Below are 13,521 nucleotides of genomic sequence, written 5' to 3'. Positions count from 1 at the left end.
ACAGGACCAAAAGCGCTAATGCCTCCCGTTCCTTTGCATTTGCAAAGACGGCCGCGGCCTCGGAGCCCGCTTTTCCAGACGCCGCTGTGTTGGATCCACCGCTGGTCATGTGATCCAGAACCGTGTGTATCTGTGCCATCTATGGCACTGAGGTCCGGACCGCAGCATCAGCACCAAAGCTAACATCAAGCTGATGTTTACGGGCTGAACAGATACGACATGTGACCGCTGAACTGCCCCCCCCCCCCCCCCCCACCTAACCAACAGGTCACGATGCTGCTACTTTCACTATTGTCACTTTACTTCCACTGGTTCATTTTCTAATGTTTATGTGGTTTATTATCTCACATGAGAAATAAGAGAACATGAGATACTGGGAAGGCACTGTGTCGGACATCATTGTTGTCATTGTTGTTAACGTCGTTGTCGTTGTCATTTTCGTCATTGTCTTCATTGTTGTCTTCATTGTCATCATCTTCGTTGTTGTTTTTATCATTGTCAGCATTCTTGTCTTTATTGTTATTGTCTTCGTCATTGTCGTCATTGTCATCTTCATTGTTGTCATTTTCATTGTCATCATCTTCATTGTTGTTTTCATCATCAGCGATGTCTTCTTTATTGTCGTCGTCTTCATCATCTTTATCGTCGCCTTCGTCATTGTCATAGTCTTCGTTGTCATTTTTGTCATTGTCGTCATTGTCATCTTCATTGTTGTCGTTTTTGTCATTGTCGGCAGTGGTGTCTTCGTCGTTGTTGCCTTCGTCGTCATCGTCGCTGTCATTGTCATCATTGTTGTCGTTGTCGTCTTCATTGTCACCTTCTTTGGTTGGATTCATTTTAAATTTTAGATGTAGTTTCCTTGGGACAATGTCGATGTAATGGTCCATATGTTGATGGTTTATAACTGACTAAACTACTGGTTGGATTCATTTCATATTTTATGTTTGTTTCTTGGGACAATGTCTACAAAGTTTATTCATAGTTTTGACAAATTCCGATTTTTGAAATTTCTGAAATCTTCTAACTGTTCACTTCCTTCTACTGGTCCATCTGTTGATTGTTTCAAACATGTAAATGGTTCCAGATATTAGTCTAGTTCCTATTGATCACTGATAGAAGTCATATATGGACTGTGATTGGATGAGTTGAGTTCTCCTCCAGTGAAAGTCCCGCCCACTTCTATAGTTACATTGATGTGCATCCAGACCACAGGACTGGAACATAGAACAGAACCTGACAACTTCACACATTCAACTTGTTCTGATCCACATAGAACAGACGCTGACGGACAGGGACACTGGTTCTGTTTTTATTACCTCCGCCAAGGAGGTTATGTTTTCATTGGGGTTTGCTTGTTTGTTTGTCTGTTACCAAGATAATTCCAAAAGTTATGGAAGGATTTTGATGAAATTTTCAGGAAATGTTGATACTGGCATGAGGAACAAATTATTAAATTTTGGTGGTGATGGGGGTGGGGGGGCGGGGACTGATATGCCTTGGCGGAGGTCTACATGCTGAGTGCTTTTCTAGTTATATTCTGTTCTGCTTTTATCTATTTTATTCATTAATATATCCTATTTCATGCTGCATACACCCCCTCAGGTTGAACCCCCCCCCCCCCCCCCCCGCAGAGGGACTTTTCAGAACCAGTGGATCAGTCGACACATGCTCATGCACACGTATGTTCACATGCAAGCACATGCTCAGGAGCCTCCAGCAACAATAAATATCTGCGCTCTCACTCATTAACCTGCGCTGTTGCACAAACGCTCCCACACTGACGACGCTGAGCTGCAGAAACAGGCCAAGGGTCAGCGTCGCAGCCAATCACCCCCACCCCCCCCACCCCCCAACCACCACCACCAGTCTGCACGCCGGGTCACATCCAAGCACAGATGGATGTAAACTGTTGCCTGGAAACCCGGGCAACCAGATTCTGATCTCTTTCAAGTGTTACATGCGGTTTCATTGCTCCTGTTGGCAACCGCGTGTCCTTCTCTGAACACAAACATCCCATTATTTGCCTTCGAAGCAGAGTCCGGGCGCCGCTGCCAAGCTAAATACAGCAGCACTTTGATTTACACCTAAACCCAGAACTGCACCTTGGGCTTCATGCGGTAAAAACGCACATACGATGTCAAAGTCAAGTGTGTTGTTATGGGAGAAAACTCACAGGTGTAATTAGTTTTATTCCCGTGGCGGCGTTCCATGCGGCACTCCGGTTCCAGGGTTTGGTTCTGCTGGATGGCTGCTCGGCCTTTGTGGGACGCTCCGATGGAACAGATCCATCTGTAATGTTATTAGAATCATGTGTGTTTTTCCTGCTGTGACAAGTCAGAGCGTCTGCAGTGAAAAGGCTCCATTAATCCTCCACATGTCTGTAAAAATAAACCCGGCTAACGTTTACGGAAACGCTCTATTTAACACTGACGTTCTGGAGACCTCCTGCCATCTACGGATGCATTTGCATTAAATGTTCAGTGAATTCAAAGCAAACGTTTGCAAAGTCGCAAAAACAAAATTACAGTTCTTTTGCATTTCCATGAACTGTTTTTTTTTTTTTTTTTTTTTTGATGAGGTGCTGTGTAGGGCAAAGTTATTATCATTAACGAAAACTAACGAAATGATGAAAACTAGAATTGAAAAATCATTTTCGTTAACTGAAATAAATAAAAACTGTAATTAAAAGAAAAACAATAACTAACTGAAACTGTATTTTGTGCTTACAAAACTAACTAAAACGTTTAAAAGTTATGGATAAAATTCCCTTCGTTTGCGTCTTTGTCAATGTCGGATTGATTTCATGCAAGCAATTTTTGCTAGCAGCACCATACGATGCTTCACAGTCCGTCACTTGTTGTCACTTGTGGTTTAGAGTCGTCCTCTCATCCCTACTCTAACTGCAACCTAGAGACTAAAGTTGGGAGAAAGCAGCAGAGTCCTGTCTGGGATTTATTTGAATGTGACAGCGAAGAAGAGAAAATATACGACAACACTAAAATTAATACTAAAACTAACTAAAACTAAGCATTTAGAAAAAAACTAAAAACTAATAAAAACTAGCAAACCTGCTCTAAAAACTAATTAAAACTAACTGAATAAGAGAAAAAAAGGTCAAAACTAAATAAACTTAACTATAATGAAAAATCCAAAACTATTCTAACCTTGGTGTCGGGCATCGTCTTCGTTATTGTTATCATTAGCGATTTATTTAAACATCTTCTCCGACGAAACTACTGGTCAGATGTATTTTAAATTTTATATGTAGCTTCCTTGGGACAAAAAAAGAAGAACTGTGATGAAATATGAGTTTGCATTTTGACCATTGTCGCATCACCTTATTGGAGCCAAAAGTGACCATATTTGGACAAAAGGGTGGAGCCTGGGGGAGGTAACAAACACACCTGTCACTCAAAGCAGACACTGAAGCTGAGATCAGATTAATGGAGTCATTAACAGATGAACCAGGTCATTTACTCAGATCCACATCAGACCAGGTCCAGGTCCATGGGGTGCACTCCACCATCTAGTGGCCGTCAGCAGTATTACATTTTAACAAACTGAAGGACTGGTTTCAGGTCCGGCCTCAGGACACACCTCTTCACATCTGAACGGTGGCATCCAAGGCCGGACCTGTGGAGCTGAGTCACCGCTGACCCGGGTCAGAACCCAGGTGGCTGATGGGATTTGCAGTCTGTAAGCACAGGCTTACAGCCTTTATTGAACTCTTCCCTCTGATGCAGAGACCAGACCAGGGATGTTCAACCTGTGGATCCAGGGCCACATTTGGCTCTTGGACCCTTTTAAAGAGGCTCCATGTGAAAAAACATGTAGATGAATAACATTTGATACTATTATTGTCCCAACCATAAAGTCATTCTGATGATATGGAGCTGTAAAAATGTACACTTTACTAAAGGGAACGGTAAGGGTAAGGGTAAAGCTAAGGGTAAGGGTAAGAGTAAAGGTAAGGGTAAAGGTAAGGATAAGGGAAAAGGTAAGAGTAAAGGTAAGGGTAAAGGTAAGGATAAAGGTAAAGGTAAGGATAAGGGAAAAGGTAAGAGTAAAGGGAAGGATAAAGGGAAGGGTAAAGGTAAGGATAAAAGGAGAGGGAAAGGGTAAAGGTAAAAGTAAGGGGAAAGGTAAGGGGAAGGTAAGGGTAAAGGCACTACTGACAGTGTTCATCTGTATAAGTCATCATTAGGGATGTAAACAATTAATCGATTATCAATTAATTGTTGATAAGAATTTGCTCGATTAAATTAATTGTCCTTTTCCACGGCAGGATTTGTGGTGTCAACAGTAGGGGGCTTCACTGCCCAAACCAGGCACACCTGTCCACCTGTCTACACCTATCCACACCTGTCCACATCTGTCCACACCTGTCCACACGTGTTCACCTGTCCACAACACCTGTCCACACCTGTCCACCTGTCCACATCTGTTCACACCTGTCCACCTTTCCACACGTGTTCACCTGTCCACAACACCTGTCCACATCTGTCCACACCTGTCCACCTGTCCACATCTGTCCACACCTGCCCACCTGTCCACACCTGCTCACCTGTCCACACCTGTCCACCTGTCCACACGTGTTCACCTGTCCACAACACCTGTCCACATCTGTCCACACCTGTCCACCTGTCCACATCTGTCCACACCTGCCCACCTGTCCACACCTGCTCACCTGTCCACACCTGTCCACCTGTCCACACGTGTTCACCTGTCCACAACACCTGTCCACACCTGTCCACCTGTCCACACGTGTTCACCTGTCCACAACACCTGTCCACATCTGTCCACACCTGTTCACCTGTCCACACCTGTCCACAAATCGTTGCTTATAAATTAATCGTTAATCGATCGATAAGGTCAACCAACTAATAACTTGCACCCTTAGTTGTCACATCCCAGTTGATTTTTGCTGTTTAACACAGTAAAGTTAAATGTCATAGTTTTCTTTACATGTATTAAATAAACAGAATACAGTTCAGATTACTCTAACTCACATATTTCAGGTCCATTTTTTGGTGAAAGGATACTTGTACATACATGTAAATACTGTCATGTAATTATACTTTTTTACACTAAAAGACAAATGTTTGTAATGTTCAGTGTAATTGTTGCCTTTCATAAGTTCATCCTGTGGGAGGGGTTGGACCCTGTGGTGTTTGACCCCCCCCCCAGCTGGTGTCTGAGTGGAGGATGTTGCTGAGCGGTGGAGGCTCCGTGTGCTTCCCCTGAACGCCGTCTGACAGAAGTGCCTGGGCCGACTGCCCTGCTGGCAGCACTTCAACCACAACGCTGCGGCTGATTATTGGCAGATGAAAAAAGAAGATCTGCACAGTTAAGAGGGAAAAAAATAGGATTGACTTTTCACCGCAGCTACTATTTATTTTCCCCTTTTTCTGTGCGTCTATTTGTTTTTGAGGCTGTTAGATTCTTGCCCTGGAATATTTTTGGGGTTTGTCTTTGATTGAGCTGCAGAGGAATGTCTTTAATGGTGTCCACAAAAGAACCCGGGGACATGTCCCTGTCAGTCCTGCAGATCTGGACAGATGGAGGACATTGTTCCCAGTCTGTGGGGAGCTGCTGCCGTGCCCTGTGGTTTGGAGCCTCCCTGGTCGCTTTTCCCAGGCCCCTGCTCCTCAGGGCCGCACACAAACCAAATGAAGACGTTCGAGACGGCCCCGGTTTCCGTTTATAGCCTGGGGGGGGGGCACTGGATGGCACCGGGGGTGGCACACAGGGAGTGTTCACAGCCATGTCAGTGGAAGTGGTGGATCCAAAATAGAAGATAATGCTTAGCCTCGTCACTGGTGCAAAACATAGACATCGGCCTCAGAGGAAACTGAAACCAGCCGCTGCTTCAGCTGCGATTTGGACCCGATAAACTGTTTTCAAAGTCCAAGATCTGAAGACTTTATGAATTGAAGGGGACGTTAATGTGTGTTACAGTTGGTCCGACAACAGGAATAAATAAGAGCAGGGAAGAAATCAATACTCTGTGTGTGTGTGTGTGTGTGTGTGTGTGTGTGTGTGTGTGTTTGTGCGTGCGTGCGTGTGTGTGTGTTGTACTCACTTGGTAGAACAGTGTTTGTGTAATCATTTAACATTGTTTACACTGTGATGGTTTTAGTGGATAGGTCTGAATTTAAAAACTCTGACAAAAATGAACAACTTTTGAACTTTTGAAAAATAATCTGGCCTTCAATAACATAAACTAGAGCTGCACAATTAACCGATTTTAAATCGAAATTGGATTATTTAATTAGGACAGTGTTTTAAACATAATCGTCAAATCGAATTTCATCTCTTGTGTCTCCGGGCAGTGCACCTCTAGGCTACCATTTGCTCCTCCTTTAGGCTACCATAGGCTCCTCCTCTGGGCCACCGTAGGCTCCCCCTCTGGGCTACCGTAGGCCCCTCCTCTGGGTTACCGTAGGCTCCTCCTCTGGGTTACCGTAGGCTCCTCCTCTGGGTTACCGTAGGCTCCTCCTCTGGGCTACCGTAGGCCCCTCCTCTGGGTTACCGTAGGCTCCTCTTCTGGGCTACCGTAGGCTCCTCCTCTGGGCTGCCATAGGCTCCTCCTCTGGGCTACCATCTGCTCCTCCTCTAGGCTACCGTCGGCTCCTCCCCTGGGCTGCCGTAGGCTCCTCCTCTAGGCTACTGTAGGCTCCTCCTCTAGGCTACTGTAGGCTCCTCCTCTAGGCTACTGTAGGCTCCTCCTCTGGGCTACCGTTAGGCTCCTCCTCTAGGCTACCGTAGGCTCTGCCCTAACATGAAGTGCAAAGTGTGCATAATATGGTCACCCGGATACCAGAAAGTTAGATGAGGGTCTTTGAAGGGGAGGAGCATGTGGACTGAATTGCATCCAATAGTAGTTTGAGTCCATGTGAGTCCTTGCTGGTTGCCTGTTGCTGGTTGCCGATTGTCCATCAGTCACATTGTGTCCAGTGGTTCTGATCCTGCAGGTGGTTTCCTTCGTACTATTTCCTACCTCTGTGTCCCCCCTCCCCCTCCTGACAGACATGCACCAGCCCTATGCGTCCATTACGTCACCCCCCTCACCCCACCCTTCACATGGGGGTGCCAGCTGTTGATGTCACCCCTGGGTCTTTTTAATTTAGGGATTTCCGCCGGGGAAGACAAGGGGAGGGGGGCATGACCTCAGCCCACAGCCACATCAGAGGCCCACTAGGCCAGAACCAGGTCGGTCCAGGGGCCTGGGTTCTGCAGGCCCTGGTGCCCCCTGGTCCCGGCTGCTGTCGAGTGCAGGGTGCATTGTGGGAGTTTTGGGAGCGCCGTGCTCCTGCATGTCTGCGACTCCCAAACACGCTGCGATCCCTTGAGCTCTTAAATGCCGCCTTTCAGCAGCTCTGAACGTCCTCCCTTTCAGAGGGGATCAAATGTTCCTCCAAAGACGCGGCTCATTCCTCCGCTCCTCAGGCTCTGAGTGGGAGTGGGCGTGGGAGGGAACATCCACGGCCGCCGCATCGATTTCACAGGGCGCCAAAGTTTTCCTTCTTCATATCAACTGTAGGATTGGAGAAGGAAACGACTCAGTTTGAAGCAGAAAAAGCAGCTTGTGTTGAATCCAAGTGTTGAAGGTCTGTGAAGTCCAGCTGGAGACGCTCCGGCATTTACTCCAGGATTTGAATTTAAAGTCGTTAAAGCTGCACAGATTCACACCTTATTTTCACATCATATTTTTAACATTTTTTTTTTTTCTTAACCAACATTAATGTATAACCATGAGCTAAAGTAATAATAATCCTTTGTGTTTTGGATAGTTTCTTTACAGACAGACACAATATTCGTGTGTTAAAGGTTCATATTTGTCTAAACCCACTTTTCTTAGTCCGTGGTTCATTACCTCCACCAAGAGGTATTGTGATCACTTTGCTTTGTTTGTTTGTTTGTTAGCAACCTCACAGGAAAACTTTTTCAACCATCTTTACCAAATTTTACCCACAGATAGGCCTAGGCCCTGGGACCAACCCATTAAATTTTGGGCCAAGTAGGCCAAAGTTCAAGGTCACAGCAAGGTCACAAAATCTCAAATTTTCCTATCTCTCAAAATTGAGCAGTTTTCAAAAATTCATAAAAAATTTAAAACAACTCCGATTAGTCTCCAATTTGATACACCCGTAGCTTATAAGAATATCTTGAATCTGCCACAAAATTGTCCACATCCACTGTGGAATGCGGACTCTGTGGACATTTCGATTTAACATTGAAAATCCCATTTACCACACATTTTTCATTATAACTCAACAAATATTGATTGGAGTTTTATATAATTTGACATACACATGACTGGTACCAAGCTTCAACTTTGTACGAAATATCGTTCCGCTCCATTTCTCTTCTGTTACGCTCTGTTGACTTTTGTTATTTTTTTATTACCATGTTTGACCGCAATTTTTCTGCTGTATGGAACAACCTTGAAACTGTTTAATTTAAAAAGAAATAGTTGATCCACACATGCACACCGTTCGGGGTGCTTGGCGGAGGTTTGTGTTCTCTTAACACTTGTTTATTTGTGTATTTGGACCCTAATAGTTCATGCAGTTTGAATTTGAACCCTCCAGCTGCTGCTAAACTATCTTTAGATTCATTTGTATATTAAATCCAGTGGATTTCTACAACCTGTTTGAATTCCTTCTTAATTAGTTGCATCTCTAACTAGTTCTGTCTCCACATTTGCACTTAAAAGGTCAAAACTTCCGACAAACATTTCTCCAATATTTCTCGATAATTGTTTATTAGCAGCAGCGGTTGGGGTCCATACTGAAAATATTCCCCCCTTTTTTTTTTCTCTTGCTTTCTATTTTATTTTAGCTACTTATTTTTCCTCATTAGACACCTGTTGTATCTATTCTGTACTAATCACATGCCAATATTGGATTTACATTAAGAATTGTCTTCTTTCGAGTAAGGTGGGATTGTGGTAGGGATAAACTTGGAGCCCATTACCTCAAATGTTCAGTTGTCAGTTGAACAGGATAGAGCAGCACAGCCAACAACCTGGAGGGGGTGGGGCCTGAAGTGGCTCTTGTGCATTTAAAGGGCCAACGCTCCAAACCACCTTTCTGGTGTCAGTACTCAGAAATAGGGTTGAAGATGGACCTGTGGAGTTGAATTAATGAAGAATTCAGACCCAAGCAGAGCATTTACAATTTATGGAGACCAGAAGGAAATGTGGGAAAAGGAAGAAGTACATTTAAAAAAGTAAAATATCCCTCCTTTAACACATGTTCACTAACTTACATATCACAGTGGATCTTAAAAAGACACTAATCATTTAGTAACAGACAGAAATGTTGAAATTCCACATATTAGGTTGTTCATGGTCATTTAGATTATTCGCATTTTTGTGAAAAGATATTTAGGAATTGTAAACATTTTTATCATTTAATTTTACTTTTTTCACGCTAAAACAAAGAGAAAAATTTGGAGTTTTTATCATTTTTATACTATGCTATTATTGTACTTGTCTGATCCACTTGAGATCATATTGGTCTGTCTACGTCCCCTGATCTAAAATCATTTTGACGCCTTTGACTATTACTGTCTTCAGTGTAACTTTTCCAGGTCATTAGTCAGAAATAGGGTTGAAGATGAACCTGTGGAGTTGAACAAATGAAGAATTCAGACCCAAGCAGAGCATTTACAGTTTATGGAGACCACAGGGAAATGTGGGAAAAGGAAGAACATTTAAAAAAGACAAATATCACTGCTTTAACATTTAATGAACTCCACATAGAAACACATAAAAAACTTCATTTGACCCTTTCATCCACAGTGTTATTTAAGCTTCATTTCAAAGTAGATTTGCAATAATTACTTCAAAGTACAAAACCAATATTACTACATGAATTTATTTATTTATTTATTTTCTTTATTGATTTATTTTGAATATGAAATGATACAAGCTTCCTGATTGCTACTATTTGACTTCTTTGCACAACATAATATAGAAATGAAAATTCAAAGCATAAAATATTGATACACACAAAAAGAAAAAACTCATATTCGAAAAGGAGTGAGAAGAAGCATAGCTTATATAGCTATATCTTACCCTTTTGTCTAAACCAACAATATGTGCATATATACATATATACATACACATCTATCTATCTATCTATCTATCTATCTATCTATCTATCTATCTATCTATCTATCTATCTATCTATCTATCTATCTATCTATCTATCTATCTATCTATCTATCTATCTATCTATCTATCTATCTATCTATCTATCTATCTATCTATCTATCTAATCTATGTGTGTGTGTCTGTGTGTGTGTGTGTGTGTGTGTGTGTGTGTATATATATATATATATATATATATATATATATATAAAATGTAATTAATGTTTTTCTTTCTATACGATCAGATAACTGGTGTCAAAGCTGAAGTGTAACATCCACTACAGTTCCATTTTAGATGAAGTTTCCTTAAATATATCATGTTTATTCAGAGGCTTTTGGACACTATGTTCTCTAATTTATGTCTGTATTTATAATATTTCATGCATGACAGAGTTAAAACAACACCCCCTGTGTTTTATTTTGTTGACATGTGTATTCCATATGAGGAAGGTTGACGTCCACCTTTAGAAAAGTCTGGGTCTAAAGGATTAAACGTAAACATCCTTCAGTAAACGCTCTCCGTCCGTCCCATCATCACATCAGTGTCGTTATTTCAGAGCCGTTTTCTTTCATATGAGGAGGAACCGTTCTCTGCACATGGGCTGACTCTGTGTCTGTTGGCGTTCATGCTTGTTTGATGTCTAATGAAGCTGTTCTTCTTTTGCAGTATCACCCCCTATCTCTGTGCAACACGAGTGAGGATGAGCGGCAGGACAGCGACTTCGTCACCATCGTCAAACTGGAGCACAGGGTTCCACGATGCCTGCCACTGCTCGATAAGGTAAGGCCTTAGAACAGAGAACATCAACTAAATAAGACAGAGTCAACAAAATGAAAGAGAAAATAATGAAATAGGCAACAAAATGAACAAAAACAAACAAAACAATGAATACAATGAAGCAAAATGAATAAAAAAAAGAACAAAATAACGCTGGACGCACTGGGTTTATCTTCAGTTAATGACAGATTGGACTGAAAAAGACACTGTTTATTCGGTTTGATCTGTTTCTGATAGAATAACCATCAACTTTAATCTGAGCTTTAATGAACATCTACAGGATCAGTGAATTAAATATATGAAAATACAAGATTTACATGGAAAAAAATTTAAATACAGAAGATAATATTAGAATAAATCAGTCCTGAATGTCCTACAGTCTGCACCTCCTCTCATCCACTTTCATCTCACTGACCAATGAGCTGTTCTGAAGCTGCTGTGTCCAGCATCCTCTTCATCCTCTTCATCGTCACCAGTGCCTACATTTCAATAATCTTCTTGTCTGACACTACCGGCCTGATTAATTTCAGATTTTTTATGAACCTTCCTTGGGACAATAGTCTCTTTTCCATTGGACATCTGTGCAAAATATTACCCATATTTACTAAATATCAAAAAAACAAAAAACAAAACAGAAGTGTGTAATGTTGGATTTTCCATTAAATCACAAATGCAATGATTTGTTTATTTATTATTGCGAGATGGCACGAGAAGTCATTCCATATACATGGGGACGAACAAAAATGTGGTGTTGATTTACAGATATATTCATTATTATTATACATTACCCCTTTATCTCCTACTAAATTCTAAAATGATTGGGTTTCCTGGTGTGTCCACACATACCCACACATGTTTTTTTTTTTTTTTAACTCTTCTTCTCTTGTTGTAACATCCGTTTTATTTATTTTATTTTATTTTATTTTATTTTATTTTTTTATTCATGTGACTCTAGTTGTGCAAAAAGGTCTTTCCATTGCAGTTTTGTGTGATATACCATTTGTGCTATGCCTGAAAAAACCACCTCTTGCCAGCGCAAATACTTTTTGGCAAAATTGTTTTTCCATTAGGTAAATTTTTATGCGCAAGTTATATTCACGCAATTTGGGGGTCAATGGAAAAGTGACTAGTGTTTACGAATTTTACAGAAATGTAGAATTTTTGCTGAATTTTTGAAATATTAAAACTGTTCCTTTCCTTTGATCTGCTGCATCCAGACCACAGGACTGGAACAGAGACAGAACCTGAGAACCTCACACATTCAACTGGTTCTGATCCACATGGAACCGACACTGACATACAGGGACACTAGACATGGGGGGGTGGGGGTAGGGGGGGTGGCTTAGCTCTGCACTGCTATGTAGTAAGTGGCAGCGAGCCCTGGCTTGGGATGTAAGAGTTTGAAGGCCCAGCTGTCAGGAGTCCGATCCACGCCAGAACCAGACTCTGGGTTCTGTTCCCTCTAATATGAGGGAAAATACAGTTTAACCTCAATTATTCATTGGATAAACTGTACAAAAACTGCTAAAATGAGAATAGAATGAGTAAAATACTTGAAAAATGAGGGAAGAAATGAACCAAAAAACCTTAAAATGCAGCATAAAAGTGAAAAAATCCTTTAAAGTGAGGAGAAAATGAGAAAAAATAGTTGGAAAAAAAAAAGGAAAAAATTGACCCCAAAATTTTGAAATATGGCATCCAGAATATTCCATCCAGAACCCTGTATTTCTTCGGTTACCCCTCAGAACTAAAACCATCCTCTGGTCTGAACTGTTTCATACCTGTTGGTCCACTCATCTGGGGCATCGGGCCCTGGGTTTGGGACACGAGGCTTTGAAGGTCCAGCTCTCATGGGTCGGATCGGTCCAGAACCAGCCCCTGTGTTCTGTTCCTTCTAATATGAAGCAGCTCCATAGATTCCAGCCACAACGGTTTCGACGTATGTGCGAGTGCGACGGACTTGACCTACATGTCCCTGGTGTTTAAGTGTTCTACCATCCACCCCGGCTGGCACATCCTGCTTTAGAGGAGTGTGATTTAGAACCGCTGCTGCTATTTCTGCCTCGTTTTTCAAGTGGTGACAAATTAGCAGGCAGGAGCGCAGTTCTGGACGGCCTGTTTTTAGACTCTGTTTTCTTTTCCCCTAATTTAAAGCCATGTTTAGGAGCTGCCCGCCGTGGCGACGATGGAGAGACATTCCCACACTTCCCTGCTCCTTTCTTCCTCCTCCGTCAGTGGGAACCGACCCGGCGGGCAGGCTGGGGTGGGGTGGGGGGGGGTTGTCACTCAAGGCCGACTCCAAACAGTTTTGATTAAAGCCTTAATGGAGACGCTGTGTTGTCCCATAAACAAAACACTGTGTCAAGTCAAGAACAAAAGACGGCGGCTTCCGAGTGCTTTCTCCTTCAAACTTTGAAACCAGGAGGGAAAGGACTTGGGGGGGGGGGGAATTTGGAGGGGCAGGGGCAGGGGCAGGGGCAGGGGCAGGGGGGCAGGGTCTGGTTGTTTTGGTGGCCTGTAGAGTATGTAGACACCTGCATCCTCACATTTAAACCCTTGGTGGCAGTTTGTACAAATACACTGG

At 42.4% G+C, this 13,521-nt stretch overlaps 1 protein-coding gene across 1 annotated transcript in view; it reads left to right on the top strand.

Moving 5' to 3' along the window:
* Nucleotides 1-13,521, top strand: part of rnf43 (ring finger protein 43) — a 126,609-nt gene that overhangs the window by 74,211 nt on the left and 38,877 nt on the right. Inside the window, 1 exon segment of the mRNA XM_030153199.1 lies at nucleotides 10,827-10,940. Coding sequence (XP_030009059.1) covers nucleotides 10,827-10,940 — 114 coding nt within the window.

Source organism: Sphaeramia orbicularis, chromosome 14, assembly GCF_902148855.1.
Source record: "Sphaeramia orbicularis chromosome 14, fSphaOr1.1, whole genome shotgun sequence".
Classification (NCBI taxonomy): Eukaryota; Metazoa; Chordata; class Actinopteri; order Kurtiformes; family Apogonidae; genus Sphaeramia; species Sphaeramia orbicularis.
This window is presented reverse-complemented; position numbering and strand designations above follow the sequence as displayed.